We start from the raw sequence: 18483 nt of genomic DNA, 5'->3' as shown, positions 1-18483 counted from the left end.
TATCCACTTATTTAAAATAAAATTGAAATAGACATTCCTAGTTGACTGTTAGCCTTACCTGTGTATATTATCTCACTTTTATTCTTTCATAAATAAATTTTTTTCTTTTTTCAGTATACTTGTTTGATTCTAGGCTTTTTATTGTTTTTGTTTCTTTTCCTAACAACGTAAATAATAGGTATATGGACTTTGAAGTTAGCCTGCTTTCAAATCCTATTTATTAAAGGATGCATGACCTTCCAAAGTCATTTAGTCTCTCTAATCCATGAGTGTCTTCATTTTTTAAAATGAATTGAATAATGGATAGTACGTTATGGTAGTATTCAGTTCAGTTCAGTAGCTCAGTCGTGTCCGACTCTTTCCAACCCCATGAATCACAGCACGCCAGGCCTCCCTGTATAACTTGTACACTTACAGTCCTGCAGTGCTTTACCTTGGTGCCTAAACATTAAGCTGTCTACTAAGATTATCTATTATCATTATTATTTGTAATCATCATAATTTTTATTATCGGTATTCTCTTTTCTGCTGTCACTTTTTTTTTTTTTTCCTGCATGGTGTGGTTTGCGGGAACTTAGTTCCTGGACAGGGATCAAATCCATATCCCCTGCAGGGGAAACACAGAATTCTAACCACTTGACTGCCAGAGAATTCCCTGCTTTCACTCTTTTTTCCTCCATAACAAAGTTCTACTTTGCCGTTTTATAAAAGCCTGACTTTCTACAGAATCTTCTTGTTCTGAGGATCACTTCATGAAACTCGAGACTTCTTTGGTTTTTTGAAGTGCTTATTTAGGAAATATTTTCTAATACGTATTTGATTTAATTCTTAATTTATACAACAAGAAGTTAGCTGCTATGCCAATTTACAAATCACTAGGAGGATTTTGAAATCTACTTTTGGGGAGATCATTGTCTATTATTGCCTTCATTTCTACTGTTATTTTCTTTACTCAGATATGTTGATACCATCTGTCTCTGCCTTTTATTTTCCATTCCTCCTCTTTGATTTAATCACTATTATTTCCATTTCATTTGTGTCATGAATACAAACAGTGATAAAATAAGATCTTTCATTTGTTCTAACTTGTATATTTTTTTGATGCTGATGTTATTTTTGTCTGTTTTGGGGCCCAAAGTTTGTAAACAGTTTATAAACAGTTGTATTTTATTTTTCAATTTATTTTCATTTTTGTGTCTGTTCCTTAAAATGTATTAGTAAGAACCAGGTGTCCAAATTGAGATAATTATTTTTCTAGCCATTTCCACCATTTCATTAACTCTGCAGATAGGAAAGAAGACTTGATCTCAGATAAGGTTCAGCATTCCTATCACTAATATTTATTGACTGCTAGGGCTTCCCTGGTGGCTCAGAGGTAAAACGACTGCCTCCAATGCGGGACCTGGGTCAGGAAGATCCCCTGGAGAAGGAAACGGTAACCCACTCCAGTATTCTTGCCTGGAGAATCCCATGGATGGAGAAGCCTGGTAGGCTACAGTTCACGGGGTTGCAAAGAGTCGGACACGACTGAGCGACGGAACGGAGTGGTTATGCTAAGTCATTTCAGTTATTGAGCATCAGCAGTACATCAGATGCTTTCATATATTTTATTTTCATTAACTTTATAACTATGAGATAGTTATTCATTCAGTAATTATATTTGGTCAGTCACAGGTTAGTATATGGCAAGTGAGTATTCCAGTGAAGATATGCACATTTAAAAGAGGTGGGGATGAAAACTAACTTATACTGAATGTTTGCAGTATTCTCAGCAGCATTCTAGTTTAGTACTATTATTATTTTCACTTTTGATGTGGAAACTGAGGCACAGAGAGGTTACACTAAATCACACAACTAATAAAGTGTGGGATTAGGACTTGAAACCACGCAGTTTGGCTTTAGAGCATGTTTAATATGGACTTTAGAGCATGCTTAATATGGACTTTTTGCCAGGTGAAGAAAATAGCTATTTTAAAGATATAATAACAACTAGAAAAGGAAAAAGCATTAGGAAATGAGTAGAATAATTTTTGTGATCATTGTTTATTAAGATTATTCACAACATGGCCTGTTTTGCTCCTAAAAGCCTTCTGTGCTTCTGAAACACAGCCTATATTTTAGAACATTAACTGTGATTGTTTCTGTGGAAAATTTCAGTTTGATTTAGGTGTCTCTTTTCCCTCTTCATTTCCTGATATGGCTTCATGTGTTACACGGGCTAACTAACCTTTAAAACAAAAACAAACCTTGAGCCAACTATTCTTTGCACTCATATGCTATGCAAAAACAACTATAAGTACCAATTTGCTTATATGTATTTTTTGTAATATTTGTAATACCATTAATTTCTAATTATGTTAAATTATGGAAATAAGAGAGTAAGAATATTCAGGTTCCTTTATGAGTAAAAATTTAAGTATTTTTAATGTTTGAGATTGTTTAGGATTACTTAAGTGTTTATGTAACATTTCATTGAAGAATGTTTTCATGTCATTGCTTTATTTAAGTCTTTTAAAATGCTTTTCCCCCACATTTTTTTTTAATTACTCTGAAGGTATTTGGTAGCCTTAGGCTGCATTAAACCACTTTGTGATCTATTGACTGTTATGGACTCTAAAATAGTTCAAGTGGCTTTAAATGGACTTGAAAATATTTTACGGCTTGGAGAACAAGAATCTAAGCAGAATGGAATAGGCATTAATCCATACTGTGCCCTCATTGAAGAAGCATATGGTGAGCATTCAGTAAAATTTATAGTTGCTATCAATTTTTTAATTGAGATCCAAGTGACACATTGGTTTCATGTATGTAACATAATGATTCAATATTTGTATATACTGCAAAATGAATTATAGTTCATGTCACCATAGTTAAAATTTTTTTTCTTGTAATGAGAACTCTTCAGATTTACTCTTAGCAGCTTTCATATATATATTACAGTATTATTAAATGTAGTCCCCATCACTGTACATTACTTCCCCAAAGCTTATACAGACTAGAAGTTTGTGCCTTTTGACAGCCCCTTTCACCCGTTTAATTCACCCCCTCACCTCATATCTCTGGCAACAGCCAGTCTGTAACCTGTATCAATGTGCTCACTCTGAGCTCTTTGTTTTTGTTTGTTTAGATTCTGCATATAAGTGAGATTATAAGGTATTTATCTGTATCTGTGACTTGTTTCACTAAGTGTAATGCCCCCAAGATCCATCCAGGTTGTTGCAGATGGCAAGGTTTTCTTCATTTTTAAAAAAGCTGAATAATATTCTTCTGTATGTGTATGTGTTGTGTGTGTATGTACCCCATTTTCTCTATCGGTTCATTCTTTGATAGATAAGATTGCTTCCATGTCTGGGCTGTTGTAAATAATGCTGAAATGAACATGGGGGTTCATAATATCTTTGAGTTCATTTTTTTTTTCATTTTCTTGAGATAAATATCAAGAAAATAAATGTAAAATGTTAAAACTAGAACTACCATATAATCCATATTGTTATCCATAGGGACTGCACCAGTTTACATTCCCACCAATAGTGCACAAGGGTTTCCTTTTCCCACATCCTTACCAACACTTCCTGTCTTATCTTTTTGACGGTGGTCATTCTAACAGGTATAAGGTGATATCTTATTATAGTTTTGATTTTCCATTTCCCTAATGATTAATAATGTTGAGCATCTTGTCATATACCTGTTGGGCATCTGTGTATCTACCTTGAAAAAATACTCGTTCAGATCTTCTACCCATTTTTTAATCAGATAGTTTGGTTTTTGGGTATTGAGTTATATGAGTTCATTATATATTTTGGATATTAACCCCCTACTAGGTATATGATTGACAAGTACTTTCTCTCATTTCCTAGGTTATCTTTTCATATTGCTGATGTTTTCCTTTGCTGTGCAGAAGTTTTTTAGTTTAATGTGGTCCCACTTGTTTATTTTTGCTTTTTTGTCCTTTGTGTTTGGCATCAGATCCAGAATTCAAACAACTGTCACCAAGACCATGGAATTTATTTCCAGATGAGGCATGAATCTAAGTCAGTTCTTTTTCCTCTCAGTATATTTCCATTAAATATTCACTTTCTGTCTTAAGTCCTATTATATCCATTCAAGCTTTTATTTGCTGTTCTTCAACCAAAGCCTGGGAGACCACTTTGCCTTTATTTCAAATTACATAATGTCACTGGTTAAGACATCATATAAATGAAAGATATTAATTGTTGATTTAAGAATATTTCCTGACTACAATTATTATTTTGGCCCCAAGTTATACTAGAGTTTGAGCTATTCTGTGAGTGTATATAGATATGATTACATGGTGTATTCTTTATATCCTGCAATAAATTGAAGAGGTTTATCTGTAATTAAGTGAAAAATACTTTTAGCATCATCCAGACTTACATGTGGATTATTTTTTTGTAAGCAGTAATATAGAGCACTGTAGATTCTCCTTACACTATGCAAGTGGGTTTTTTCAGTTTCACTTATAAACTGTATTGGATTTACAAATAGTATTCACTTATTCCTTATTGATACACTTTGGCTTATTCTGTGAGAGAACTTATTGTTAGTTTGCTCATTAATTTTAGATTTTTTAATTTGTTTTTGTTTTGTTGCTTTCCCTTTTTGTGCTTTTTATTTAGCATGATTACTCTGGAAATAACTTGTGGAGTTTACATGATCTAAAACTGTCATTTTAAAATTCAGAAACTGAAGTACAGAGGAATCAAACTTATTTGGGAAAAAGCATACAACTAGAAGGGTGGATTCTGTGATCTTCCTACTGCCCAGCCAATGCTTACTCTTCATACCCTATTGCCCAGTATTTTTATTCGTGAACTATAAAGCATAAGTATTGACTATCATTATATGTAAAAATCAGATAAAAACTACAGAATCACTTAAATGTGTAATCTAAAAAATACTTCAAACTAGTGAATATAACAAAAGAGAAGCAGACTCATATAAACTAGTGGTTACCACTGTAGCCAGTAGGGGTGGAGTGCAAATTATTGGATAAGGTAGGCTCAAGGATGTATTTTACAACACAGGGAATATAGCCAATGTTTTGTAATAACTGTAAATGGAATACCACCTTTAAAAATTATGTTTTAATTTTTTAATTAGATTAAAAATAACAGTTCCATTGCCAGTGGACTGGTGATACTATTGATTCATTATTAAGATTAAAATATATGTTGAAATCTGAGTAATAACTTTGATTTTATATGTATGCTTTATATAATAGGTCTAGATAAAATTGAATTTCTGCAAAGCCATGAAAATCAGGAAATTTACCAAAAGGCTTTTGATCTGATTGAACATTACTTTGGTGTAGAAGACGACGACCCCAGTATTGTACCTCAAGTGGATGAAAATCAGCAACAGTTTGTATTTCAGCAGCAGGAAGCACCAATGGAAGGGTTCCAACTTTAATTTGGTAGGAGGTAAATTAATGGCTAAGAAGGGTAGCTTTACATATCTCCCCTTTCTTGCATTGTCAGTAGGAATATTTGATGTGTTTTTGTGTAGAACAAAAAAAGAAAGAAGATGCACTTTTAGAAAGCAAAACAAAAGTTTCCATTAATATGCAACCTTTTATTATAGTTTTGTTGTTATGTTTCTCTGCCTGTATATATATCTTTCATTGTTTTACCTTTTTTTTGTATCTATTTGAGAACAGTTAAATACATTAATAATTTAAGCCTGAGAAGGAGAATTTTGGTAAAGTATTACAATAATGGTTCTGAATTTTTCTAGCACTCTTGGAAACTGCACATTAACAGTACAACTGTTGATAATTGCATTTTGGCAGTGTTTGACATTCCCGTTCTCTACTAAATCTACCTCTCAAAGCAAAAACAAAACAAAAAAGCTTCAGAAGCATGAAATAGAGAAAAGGCTAAATTAGAATGTAAAGATAGATGTTAGCAGAAATTATGAATCACTGTGCTGTAGGTTATACTTTGCAAAAAAAAAAGGTTTAACGAAACCTATAAAAGTTACTTACAAAACATAGGAAAAATGTTGTACTGATAATCAATTAAAATGCAGCAATTGTAAAGAGAGAAGCTGTTCTTCATATTGAACACATTAAAATAATTACACAACATTTAAATATTTGTGTTTTTAACATATAAATGCTATATTAGTATATTTTATATTTTGACCAAATATGCTAGCATTTTTGAAATAGTGTTTTTTTATTTTTTCACTGCTTATTTTAAAGAGCATCATGATAGAGATGCCATCATGAATCTAAAGTAGTGCTGCATAGCAAAAATAATACTGTATTCCTTTCTCTGATTTTTCAGAGCAGTAATCGAAAAGTTTCACTTTCTGTGTAATAATGAACTTAGGTACTTGAGTGGCAAAACTGTCCTGAAGAAATCACCTTGTTGTGTGTTAAATTTTATTAAATGTACTTAATGTTTGGACACAAAAGGATGATATTAATGAAAATTACTAATGATTCTTTAATTGGTTGAAACCTATATTAGGATTTTTTTTCCCTTTGGTAATACTCAGAGGGTCATACTGCTGCTTGTCAATGTACCATTGTATTAGATTACATTTGTATCAGATTGGTTAATATAAGCGTTTATGTTAACAGCAAAAACCTCTTCATATTTTGAAACTTTTAAAAAAGTTTCAATAGAAAATTATATATATATATATATATTTATTTATAGATCCATATATATGCATGTGTCTTATGTGTTTTTTTTTCACGGTACTATACTCGGTAGTTTTCTAAGCAGATATGGTACTGTTGAGCTCAGTCTTTTCATTTATAGTTATATACAGGCTGTTTACATTTCCAGTTATATATCTAAAATACTTATTTAAAAATTAGTTTATTGCTGTTTTAAGATAGAAACTAAAAGCATTTTTGATATGACTCATAGTCTATTCTGTAAAGAAAGATTTCATTTATGGTATCATTTATAATGTTTCTGCTGGAAATCAGAGGCATGTTAACAAGAAAATGTATACAGAGGTACTTTTAAATAGTATGACACTTTGTAAAATTATATATCATGAAACTAAGCTTTTGGCAAAACACTTAAAACCTACAGGCTATAGACTACAGGTTTAAATGGTGTCCGTAATGCTGACTGCATCTGCCAAACCTCTTTTATATTGTTAAGTAGAGTATTGTATCTGTGCCCTTTTTATTGTAGTAGAAGTTATGAAGTTCAGTATATGTATATTCAAAAGAACAGGGTAGTTATATTAAAGATTACCAAATTGATGGTGAATTTATCAGATCAACACTTTTTTGTGATGCTGATAGTGTAAGTATCAGGTGACAGGGTATTCCACTCTTTCTAATCAGTTGAACTTGATAATGCAGCATAATTCATAAACTAACCAGCTGTGCCTGCTTTTATTTTGAGGACCCTGTAGTCAGTTTAGGAGATTTAGATTAATAAATCTCTAAACCACGTCTTTCAAACAAAATAGTTCTTACAGAAGGAAAAATAATGAAAATAATAGAATGGCCTTTAATTTTAAATTTTTTCCAGTAAAGCAAGCATTATACCTCTAAGTATAGAATTTGACCATATTTTAGGCATTTATGTACAAAAATTATATTTAATTCATTGGATCTGTTACTAGGATAATTGATTTGATTAGATTTGAGTGCAAGGGGCAATATGTAATTGTTGGGACCAGCTATTGGTGTGGCAATAACTTTATTGAACCAATACTAGCAAATACTTTTGTTTCTAAAATTTTTCTTAATATGACTACTCTTTTCAAATGTACTATTTTAAATGCTCCAAAATGTATTTTCCTTAATCTTCACTGGCCCTTGTGGGAAATTTTTTTCTTTTTTCAACTTGCTTTCCTAAGATTTATTATATTTAAATCCGAGAGAAACTGTGCCAAAAAAAAGAAAAGAAAACATGTTCTAAAGGGCAATGCATACAGCATTAATGCAGAAATTTTTTAAAAATACTTGAAAGAGTCCTTTACTTTAAATTTGGTGTTTTATTTTTGTCTGAATTTGAATTTTTACTAGCTAATCTATGCAATTATGCTTACTTGTTTTATATTTGTAGGTACTTGACTCAATGACCTGTGTGTTTTTACTATCAGTTTTATTTTGAAAACTGTTTCTAGAACTTAATTTTTAGTGTCATTTTGTTCACTTACTGGTAGCACTAGAACAGGAAAGCAAAAAATAAAAACAAAAAAATGTACTAAAATCTGCTGGCACAGAAACAGCATATCATTAGGTAACTGTAAAACCTATTTACAGATAAAGATTGATTTGTTGATAAAGGACTTTTGTTGGACAGAACATTACCTTTGCCTTCGTGTTTTTTCTTCTCTTAAGAAGGAGCATTATGGAAAAAGTAATTACAATACAAAATCTTAGTGGATTTTTGTTGCTGTTCTAAATTTAGCAGTCTACTTGCTGCTTTGTGAAACTGTGAAATCAAAGTAATTGTTAACCTTTACTCATCTTAGTTCATAGCATTACTGTTTGATGGAATGTAACATATTAGGAGCCAATATGATAGAGCTCTAGAAGGATAATGTGTCTTTAAGTTCTGATTGGGAAGTGGGATGGGGGAAGATGTTCTTGACTAACTAAAAAAAATCAACATTTGAGTAATATGCAATATTATGAAATGTTACAGCACTATATTAAAAACAATAAAATGCTATTTTACAATTGCATTTATATAAGTGTGTCTGTTTCATTTGTTCTCACTCACGATTGTGTATTCCTAACAGAGCAAAAGTAGATACCCTCAATGATTAAAATTCCATCCCCTTTCTAAAACCAGTAAGATTTCATTGGTAGGACTATCTGATAAAGTAGTATGTTGCTTTTATTTTAGAACTTATATATTCAACTATAATGGAAGATGTATCTAATTTATGTTTGTATCTCATGCCTTGGCAATTAATGGGACATTCACATATTCCAACTGAGATTATTTTTCCTTTTCTATTATTTTAATGCAATACAGTGCATTTATTTAAGGCTTAGAGTTTTAAACCTAATAAATGGAACTAGAAGGGAATATCTGATTTAACTTTCTTAGTGTACTCTAAAACACAAAATCACCCAGTAGCCAAGCTTAGGCACCCCCTAGTTTAGCGTTTTTATTTTCTTATTCTACTACCTTTTTTTTAGCTTCATCTGACCTCATTTCCTTTAGTATTTGAAACTTTGTTAATCACAGAGTAGTAAAAGTAATTATGTCAGTTATTTTTAGGGTTTCTTGCTCCCAATAAAGCAATTTTAAGAGACATACATCATATCATTATTAGTCACTTTAACATTTCAATTTTTCATTCTTATGAAATTAAATTTTCAAATAGTTGCACTTGCAAGCATTGCTGTACAGCACCACCAGAACTAAAATGTTGATTGGGAGCAACCCCACCAAGTAAAGAGCTTAAAATGCTCACTAGCTTTTGCATAAACATTTACATTTGGAAGCGGTAGGCAGTTTGGGGAATTTAATGTGTAATCCTCAAAAGTACCTGTTATTTAAAAATTGGGAGTTCTAAACTTTGGACAGTGTTAATTTTGAGAGATCCCTCTTATTCCCTTTCAGTCATGGTTGTTTTTTTAAACTGCTGTCTAAAAAAGCATGGCAAAATTTTAGGGGTTTAACATGACTCATTATTTTCTGAGCATTCCACCTTCTAAATTGTTTTATTATAAAATACACAAAGAGAATAATGTGTAAGAAGACAGATTGAATAATAAAACACCTGTGTACTCACCATCCAATTTAATTATTATCAGTCCCTTGTGACTATTACTCTGGATTTTATTAATAATCCTTGTGCTTTTCTTCATTGTTTCAATCTCATGTGTATATATCCCTAAGAAATATAGCCTCACTTATCTGTTTTCTAAATGTGTAACCTGGAAGTTTACATATATTTTCTTTATCTGGGAGTTTTGGGTTTTGGCTCAATGTTAACATTTTTTGAGATTCATATTGATGCATATATGTGTGGTTTGTTCATTTTCTTTGCTGTTTACTATTCTGTTTTGTGACTACATCGTGATGTCTGGTAGGGGAAGTTTGTTTTACTTTTGTTCCTGAGGCATGTGGGATCTTAGTTTCCCAACCAGGGATGAAACCTGTGCCCCATGCGGTGGAAGCAGAGTCTCACAGAGTCTTCCTTGGACCGCCAAGGAAGTCCCCAGAATGCTCATTTTAGCATCATCTCTAGTGGCCAAAAACTGGACCAAATAACCAGATAAACTGGCATATTCATACAATGGAATACTATAACAATGAAAATGAATGACTTCCTGCTACTCACAGTCTGTGGATGAATCTCACAATATAATACAGAGTATAAGAATTTACAAAAGTGTGTATTATATAATTCTATGTATATAAAGTTAAAACAGGCAAAACTAGCCTATGGTGGTAAAATATCTTTTTTTTTATCTGTGTGGTAATGACTGACTGAGGGCAGAAATGAGGCAGAAAGGAGATGTTTTACGTCTTGACCTGAACAGTGGTTATGCAGGTGTGTTCACCAAAATTCTATCAAATTGTGTACACTTTTGTGCACTTTCTAAATGTATGTTATACTTCAGCAAAAGTTTACTAAAAGTAGAAATAAAAAAAAAAAGACTCTGCCATTCTTGTTACCAAAACAAAGTCTTGACAAGTACTTTGTTAAATACTCTCTTTGACCTATCATTTATTGTTGCTGGTAACAGTGATGATATTCCGATGAGCACTTTGTCAGTTAGAGTATCATTTAGCCTTGGCCTGTGCAGCCAGCGCCGCTTCTTCACGCCATTTTGCCTTCTTTGCCAGGTTCCAACTTGTTAAAGATTCATGTCGTTCTGCAGCCTGCAGAAGCAAAAGGCGAAGCATTTTGACGCTCTGGAAAAATTTGTATTTCAGATACATAGCAGACTCCATGAAAAGAAGAAAAATAGCAAAGCATCAATCACATGTAGCATTTAAGAAAAATGATCCTTTGATACAGAAAAAATCTGCCTAAGTTTTTAGACTTCTAGTCAACAGTACCGCTACATCAGAAATCTGCCCCCACCCTCTCTTGGCACACATAGATATAGTTGTTGGAAAAATACACTTTCAAATAATTAAACTCAAAATCAAAAAAGGGAAATCCTCAGATACCTTGTATGAAAAGAATGCAAAAGGCATAAGTTGATGGGGAATGAGAATGACGAAAGCCAGGATAGACGGAAATGGCTTTATTAGGGGGAAATAATGGCTTCTGTGGGCTAGAAGTTGAATCGCTATACCAGTAGGCAAGTTCAGACTTAGATCATGGGCATGGAGCTGAGATATTCCTGTGAAATGACTAAAGCTCTTATCAGCCTGAGAACTGGTAAGGACACTAGGCATTTACCTGGGGGGGTTGGGAATTGCTTATGAAAAGAACATAATTAGCATTGTGATAAGGAGGAAAGGACTCTAGCTAGAACATGGATCAGAGGAAATAATAAATGCAACACAGAGATATAAATACAAAAAAACAGAGAAGAGACATGGAAAATAGAAATTCCAACATAAATTCCCAACAGGTGAGTGATTAGAATGGGGGGAGAGGTCACATTTGAAGTGATAAAAGCTTACACTTTTTCAGAAGTGAGCAAAGCTGTAGGTCCCTCAGACTGAATAACATACAAAGACCTTAGCAGGAAAAAAAAAAAAATCTAATAGATATTGATGGAAGTCTGATATGCATTTCACACTTAACATATCCAAAATAGAGGACTTAATATATTTTGTCTTTCAGGCCTACCAGTTCTTTTCCCAGCCATACACATGGGGAATGGCAACACCATCCATCTTAGATGCTTAAGACAGAAATCCAGGCTTTTTTGATGTCACTCTTCCATTTTGTTTCCTCTTCCCACACTGAATTTACCCTAAAAGTCTATCCTTTTTACCTTTCCAAACACATCTCAGATTGCTAACCATTTCTCCATCTCTATCTGACAGCATCTTAAATAACGTAATATTAATTATTCAAAGTGACAGGTGAATTGGAGAGAAGGAAGATGGATACAGTTCAGTTCAGTCTCTCAGTTGTGTCCGACTCTGCGACCCCATGAACCGCAGCACGCCAGGCCTCCCTGAATCACCAACTCCCGGAGTCCACCCAAACCCATGTCCATTGAGTCAGTGATTCCATCCAACCATCTCATCCTCTGTTGTCCCTTTCTCCTCCTGCACTCAATCTTTCCTAGCATCAGGGTCTTTTCAAATGAGTCAGCTCTCTGCATCAGGTGGCCAAAGTACTGGAGTTTCAGCTTCAACATCAGTCCTACCAATGAACACCCAGGACTGATCTCCTTTAGGATGGACTGGTTGGATCTCCTTGCAGTCCAAGGGACTCTCAAGAGTCTTCTCCAGCACCACAGTTCAAAAGCATCAGTTCTCTGGCACTCAGTTTTCTTTATAGTCCAACTCTCACATCCATACGTGACTACTGGAAAAACCATAGCCTAGGAATCCCTTAGAAGAAATGGAGTAACTGTCACGGTCAACAAAAGAGTCCGAAATGCAGTACTTGAATGCAATCTCAAAAACAACAGAATGATCTCTGTTCGTTTCCAAGGCAAACCATTCAATATCACGGTAATCCAACTCTATGCCCCAACAAGTAACGCTGAAGAAGCTGAAGTTGACCAGTTCTATGAAGAACTACAAGACCTTCTAGAACTAACACCAAAAAAAGATGTCTTTTTCATTACAGGGGACTGTAATGCCTAAGTAGGAAGTCAAGAAACACCTGGAGTAACAGGCAAGTTTGGCCTTGGAGTACAGAATGAAGCAGGGCAAAGGCTAATAGAGTTCTGCCAAAAGAACACACAGGTCATAGCAAACACCCTCTTCCAACAACACAAGAATCTACACGTAGACATCAACAGATGGTAAACATCGAAATCAGATTAATTATATTCTTTGCAGCCAAAGATGGAGAGGCTCTATACAGTCAGCAAAAACAAGACTGGGAGCTGACTGTGGCTCAGATCATGAACTCCTTATTGCCAAATTTAGACTGAAATTGAAGAAAGTGGAGAAAACCACTAGGCCATTCAGGTATGACCTAAATCAAATCCCTTATGACTATACAGTGAAGTAAGAAATAGATTTAAGCGACTAAATCTGATAGAGTGCCTGATGAACTCTGGACGGAGGTTTGTGACATTGTACAGGAGACAGGAATCCAGACCATCCCCAAAAAAAGAAATGCAAAAAAGCAAAATGGCTGTCTGAGGAGGCCTTGCAAATAGCTGCGAAAAGAAGGGAAGTGAAAAGCAAAGGAGAAAAGGAAAGATATACCCATTTGAATGCAGAGTTCCAAAGAATAGCAAGGAGAGATACGAAAGACTTCCTCAGTGACAAATGCAAAGAAATAGAGGAAAACAAAAGAATGAGAAAAACTAGAGATCTCTTCAAGAAAATTAGAGATACCAAGGGAACATTTCATGCAAAGAGGGGCTCAATAAAGGAAAGAAATGGTATGGACCAAACAGAAGCAGGAGATATTAAGAGGTGGCAAGAATACACAGAAGAACTGTTCAAGAAAGATCTCCACAACCCAGATAATCACAATGGTGTGATCACTCACCTAGAGCCAGACATCCTGGAATGCGAAGTCAAGTGGGCCTTAGGAAGCATCACTACAAACAAACCTAGTGGAAGTGATGGAATTCCAGTTGAGCTATTTCAAATCCTGAAAGATGATGCTGTAAAAGTGCTGCACTCAGTATGCCAGCAAATTTGGAAAACTCAGCAGTGGCCACAGGACTGGAAAAGGTCAGTCTTCATTCCAATCCCAAAGAAAGGCAATGCCAAAGAATGCTCAAACTACCACACAATTGCACTCATCTCACACGCTAGTAAAGTAACGCTCAAAATTCTCCAAGCTAGGCTTCTGCAATATGTGAACTGTGAACTTCCCGATGTTCAAGCTGGTTTTAGAAAAGGCAGAGGCACCAGAGATCAAATTGCCAACATCCACTGGATCATTGAAAAAGCAAGAGAGTTCCAGAAAAACATCTATTTCTGCTTTATTGACTATGTCAAAGCCTTTGACTGTGTGGATCACAATAAACTGTGGGAAATTCTGAAAGACATGGGAATACCAGACCACCTGACCTGCCTCTTGAGAAATCTGTATACAGGTCAGGAAGCAACAGGTAGAACTGTACATGGAACAACAGACTGGTTCCAAATCGGGAAAGGAGTACGTCAAGGCTGTATATTGTCACCCTGCTTATTTAACTTATATGCAGAGTACATCATGAGGAACGCTGGGCTGGAAGAAGCACAAGCTGGAATCAAGATTGCTGGGAGAAATATCAGTAACCTCAGCTAAGCAGATGACACCACCCTTATGGCAGAAAGTGAAGAGGAACTAAAGAACCTCTTGATGAAAGTGAAAGAGGAGAGTGACTAAGTTGGCTTAAAGCTCAACATTCAGAAAACAAAGATCATGGCATCTGGTCCCATCACTTCATGGGAAATAGATGGGGAAACAGTGGAAACAGTGTCAGACTTTATTTTTCTGGGCTCCAAAATCACTGCAGATGCTGATTGCAGCCATGAAATTAAAAGATGCTTACTCCTTGGAAGGAAAGTTATGACCAACCTAGACAGCATATTAAAAAGCAGAGACATTACTTTGTCAGCAAAGGTCCATCTAGTCAAGGCTATGGTTTTTCCCGTGGTCATGTATGGATGTGAGAGTTGGACTGTGAGGAAAGCTGATCGCCGAAGAATTGATGCTTTTGAACTGTGGTGTTGGAGAAGACTCTTGAGAGTGCCTTGGACTGCAAGGAGATCCAACCAGTCTATCCTAAAGGAGATCAGTCCTGGGTGTTCATTGGAGTGACTGATGTTGAAGCTGAAACTCCAATACTTTGGCCACCTGATGCAGAGAGCTGACTCAAAAGACTCTGATGCTGGGAAAGATTGAGGGTAGGAGGAGAAGGGGACAACAGAGGATGAGATGGTTGGATGGCATTACCGACAAAATGGACATGGGTTTAGGTCGACTCTGGGAGTTGGTGATGGATAGGGAGGCCTGGCGTGCTGCAGTTCATGGGGTCGTGAAGAGTCGGACATGTCTGAGCGACTGAACTGAACTGATGCCATAGCTAAACAGTTCATGATTTAAGGAAGGATGTAGTTTGGATAACTTTCATACAAAAAAGTTCTTCCTTTGCCGATTTTAACCAGGTCGTAAACTGTAATTTCTCATTTTTCTTTGTCTTATAAATGGAAACAAGCTTCTGTCCCTTCTGTCCAGATAGTTAATTTGTTGACTCAATTTTCCATGATCAGTGTTGTTTCCAGTACAATTGATATATGCGGATAAGATGTCTGAGATGAGACTGTTCTTACCTTGGAAAACCAGCAATAATCCCCCAAATGAGAACAAAGCTCATAATCCTTCCTAAAATTCACAAGTCTATTTTTACTTTAAAGAGGTACTCACCCTTTTGGCTGATGCTATCACTGCAAAGCAGGCGATGATTGTGAGTCCAATCATTATGTAACAAGCTTTCACCCGAGCTTTGTTTCTTGCAGCATCTATCATTTCTGGCCTAAACCAAGATGTGTATTCTGTTAGTTACATTAAAGCAATATAATTTCCTGACTGGCATAATAGACAATGATTTTTTATGTAAATATTCCAAAAATTTCCCTGAATGTAACTGGCAGATGTGAAAGCCTTACAAATTCTAGTACATTATCTTACTAATTTCAAATTAGCAGGTATTTTTTATTTATATTCCTGCACTAATATGAAGTGGCAGCTTATAAATAGACATAAGTAAAGAATGATTTTTGAGAAAGTATTCAGCAGTATTTTTTCTTATCTATGTCGTTTGAATAGAATGCAGTAATATAAAAAAAATTCTAGGAAACAATTCCTCTTAAAAATTAAAAAATATTTCTTTAACTTTCCACTAGTTGAAAGAACACAGAAAACCAATATCTAGCCTGTTTTCCTCAGGTTTTAGGCAGATTAATGTAAGTTTTAAGATATTAGTTGCAAACAGGTGAATATTAGCACATTATTAGATTACACTTGTTGTTGATTTTTGTTCCAGATGGAACCTGAAAGATCTGATCTTTTTTACCCATCCATCTGGCTTTGAACTGCTACATCAAATTAGTTTAACACTGAAAAGAAAGGAAAAAGTACAGTCATTATTAAATATCATTAGTGTATGGTACAAAAATTATAGGTCACTTGTTAATTATATGTCCATTAAAAGCATAAGAGTGAAAGCTGTTTACATTGTAAATCTAACACTTAGCTTAGGAGGCATATCTCTCCTAAATAGCAATGATTTAAAAATTAGAGAAAATAATAAAAAATATTCAAATACTTTCATGTCTCCAACTCAAAACTACAATACTTTTCCTAGGCACCTTGCTAAAAATTAATTTAACAGAATTTCTCCTTTTTATGATATTTCTTTGACTGTGATCCTGGGGAAGAAATTTCTGTAAAATGGGTCTCTTCACATATACAGCTATATTGCTATAATATTGGGTCTAGAATCTCTAGACATGCATTAATTTACAATAATGCAGGTTCTTCACATTGTTGATTCCTCTGTCATATAGCCCTAGAATTCAAAATCCAAAAACACTGAGGATGGTCTTTTTAAGCTTTTCTGGGGCTAATTTCTGCTCTGGGCTAAATTATAGATCTCAAGGAAAACAAAATTTGTTTTATAATATTAAAAAAAAAATCTCCATGGTGAATAAGTGCTGAAAACAGAGTTCAAATTCCATGTCCATTCCTCATTAAATCATTTAATCCATAATTGAATAAAAATGTTTGAGAATTCATTACTGAACATTTCCCACCATATTTTTCCCATTTGAGGTGCTTTTGATGACTAATAAATTAACAGTCAATAAAAAGTGTGCACAATATGCACAGAACAAGGTGTAGACCCAATTTCCATCATCCATTCTCACAGGCATTGATCACATCATATAAAATAATATTTGGACATCTGAAATCCTTATTTGATTTTATAGTTCTAGTCTCACTTTTTCTTGAGATCAGTTTAAAAAGTGGTAGATTGGTTTTAATTTCCTTCCTTCCCCTTTTAACCACTCCCTTGTAAAGTCCTGGGAAGATTTCTGGGTTTTGCATAAATTGAAGCTGTAAAAAAAATGTCTCTTACGGGTGACCTTTACTTTATTTTTGTTTTCGTAAAAGCTTACATTTACCCTGGAGTTGAAGTTGTCAGCTTAGGTTTTATCAAGTGAATGTCTGAATTGGATATGGGACGAGGAGGCCAGAGACACAGATGCGCCCTGGCTCCTAGTCCTAGAAAACCCGCGCTCAGAGGGCTGCAGAACCGCGTACACCAGGCAGCTCCCGCCCCAGAAGAGGAGGTCACATGGATGTGGCTTCTTCCCAGAGACTCTCCGGCCACCCCACGAGTCATGATCCTTCCTTGGGTGGATCAGGGAGCCGCAACTCCTCCCCTCCCCAGCCCAGGCCAGGACCCCTCCGCCTCTCAGCCACCCGGGTGTATGCGAGGACCCTGGCTTCTGTTTGGCCTAAGGGCTCCACTGCCTCCCGGCCCTGGAGCTCGCCGGGGGCGGCTATCTGAGCGACCGTGAAAATACCCACTGAACTGCGGGATTTTCACCCGACTTCAGCAATCTCCCCATAAGCTTAGCTTGGTTCTCACACTCCAGTGAAGGAGCTCGGCATTTAACCGCACTAGGGGCACGTGAGTAATTCCCTTAGAGTGGTAAATAGTTCTGTGAAAACCTGTGTGGCTCTGCACACCTCTCCCGACCTCTGTGCGCCCAGGTCGGGAGGTGGGTGGACCCCGAGCCTTCCAGGCCTGGGGCGGACCCTCCAGGGCGCCCTCAACCCGGCCGGGGACGGGCCACACTTACGGAATCCGAGGCGGGATATCCTCCATCGCTTTGAAACGCCCGGTCCACAGCAGGATTCTCTTGTCGAACTGCGACGGCTTGTGCTCGGCGGGGACCCTGTGGACCTTCTCGGCTGCGAAAGCGACAGGGACATACAGAGTGACGGAGAGACCGACAGCCCAGCGGTCAGGACGCACTCACGCCTCCATCCCCCAGCCTCAGAGCTCCACGGACCCGTCCCTCCCGGGTCGTTCCCAGCCCCTGCTCACCAGAACCTGGGGGCTCCGAGCCGCCGGGGCTCCCGCCACTGGAGTACTGGGGGTGACCCCGGGGCCAGAGAGAGGCGACCGGCCGCCGCTCGACTTCTGGGGGCGCTCCCGGGGCGCAGCAGGGGATGCGCCCTAGGCGGAGGCGCAGGCGGCTCCCGACCGTGGCCAGCATGCTGCTGAGCCTGGTCCCGCGCCCTCAGCCCAGCCCGGGCCGAAGCTCCCGGGACCCCTGCGCCCCGCCCCGCGCCGCTCCCAGGGGAGCCCCGGATGCGCAGCTGGAGTCTGACGCGCGCAGCCTGGGCTCCGGGTCC

At 36.6% G+C, this 18483-nt stretch overlaps 2 protein-coding genes across 4 annotated transcripts in view; one reads left to right on the top strand and one right to left on the bottom strand.

Moving 5' to 3' along the window:
* Positions 1-6379, top strand: part of KPNA5 (karyopherin subunit alpha 5) — a 45246-nt gene extending 38867 nt beyond the window's left edge. For both annotated transcript variants that reach the window (XM_055433062.2, XM_055433063.2), the window contains exons 13-14: positions 2555-2733; positions 5243-6379. In XM_055433062.2, the coding sequence (XP_055289037.1) occupies positions 2555-2733; positions 5243-5430 (367 nt within the window). In that variant the 3' untranslated portion in view covers positions 5431-6379. The remainder of the gene's footprint in view (positions 1-2554; positions 2734-5242) is intronic.
* A 2581-nt stretch (positions 6380-8960) lies between these two features.
* On the bottom strand, positions 8961-18481 carry FAM162B (family with sequence similarity 162 member B). 2 transcript variants are annotated; one of them, XM_055433064.2, is made up of 4 exons: positions 18173-18481; positions 17925-18036; positions 15481-15589; positions 8961-10913 (listed from the first exon to the last, which is right to left on the bottom strand). In XM_055433064.2, the coding sequence occupies exons 1-4, from the start codon at positions 18342-18344 to the stop codon at positions 10749-10751; spliced, it is 558 nt and encodes a 185-aa protein (XP_055289039.1). In that variant the 5' UTR covers positions 18345-18481; the 3' UTR covers positions 8961-10748. The 2 variants fall into 2 exon arrangements, with proteins under 2 accessions (XP_055289039.1, XP_055289041.1); XM_055433066.2 differs by having other exon boundaries at positions 8961-10847; positions 18173-18478.
* Positions 18482-18483: the final 2 nt, after the last annotated feature.

This window comes from Moschus berezovskii, chromosome 10, assembly GCF_049115385.1.
Source record: "Moschus berezovskii isolate FMDL1 chromosome 10, NW_MosBer_1.0, whole genome shotgun sequence".
Taxonomy (NCBI): domain Eukaryota; kingdom Metazoa; phylum Chordata; class Mammalia; order Artiodactyla; family Moschidae; genus Moschus; species Moschus berezovskii.
Note: the sequence above shows the minus strand (reverse complement) of the source record. Positions and strands in the feature narration are given on the sequence as shown.

Coding starts and splice junctions, on each gene's coding strand:
- FAM162B (XM_055433064.2), bottom strand. CDS start 18,344: ATGCTGGCCACGGTCGGGAGCCGCCTGCGCCTCCGCCTAGGGCGCATC. Junction 15,590..17,924: donor GATATCCCGCCTCGGATTCC/GTAAGTGTGGCC, acceptor ATCTTGGTTTAG/GCCAGAAATGATAGATGCTG. Junction 10,914..15,480: donor TGATAGCATCAGCCAAAAGG/GTGAGTACCTCT, acceptor CTTTTCATGGAG/TCTGCTATGTATCTGAAATA.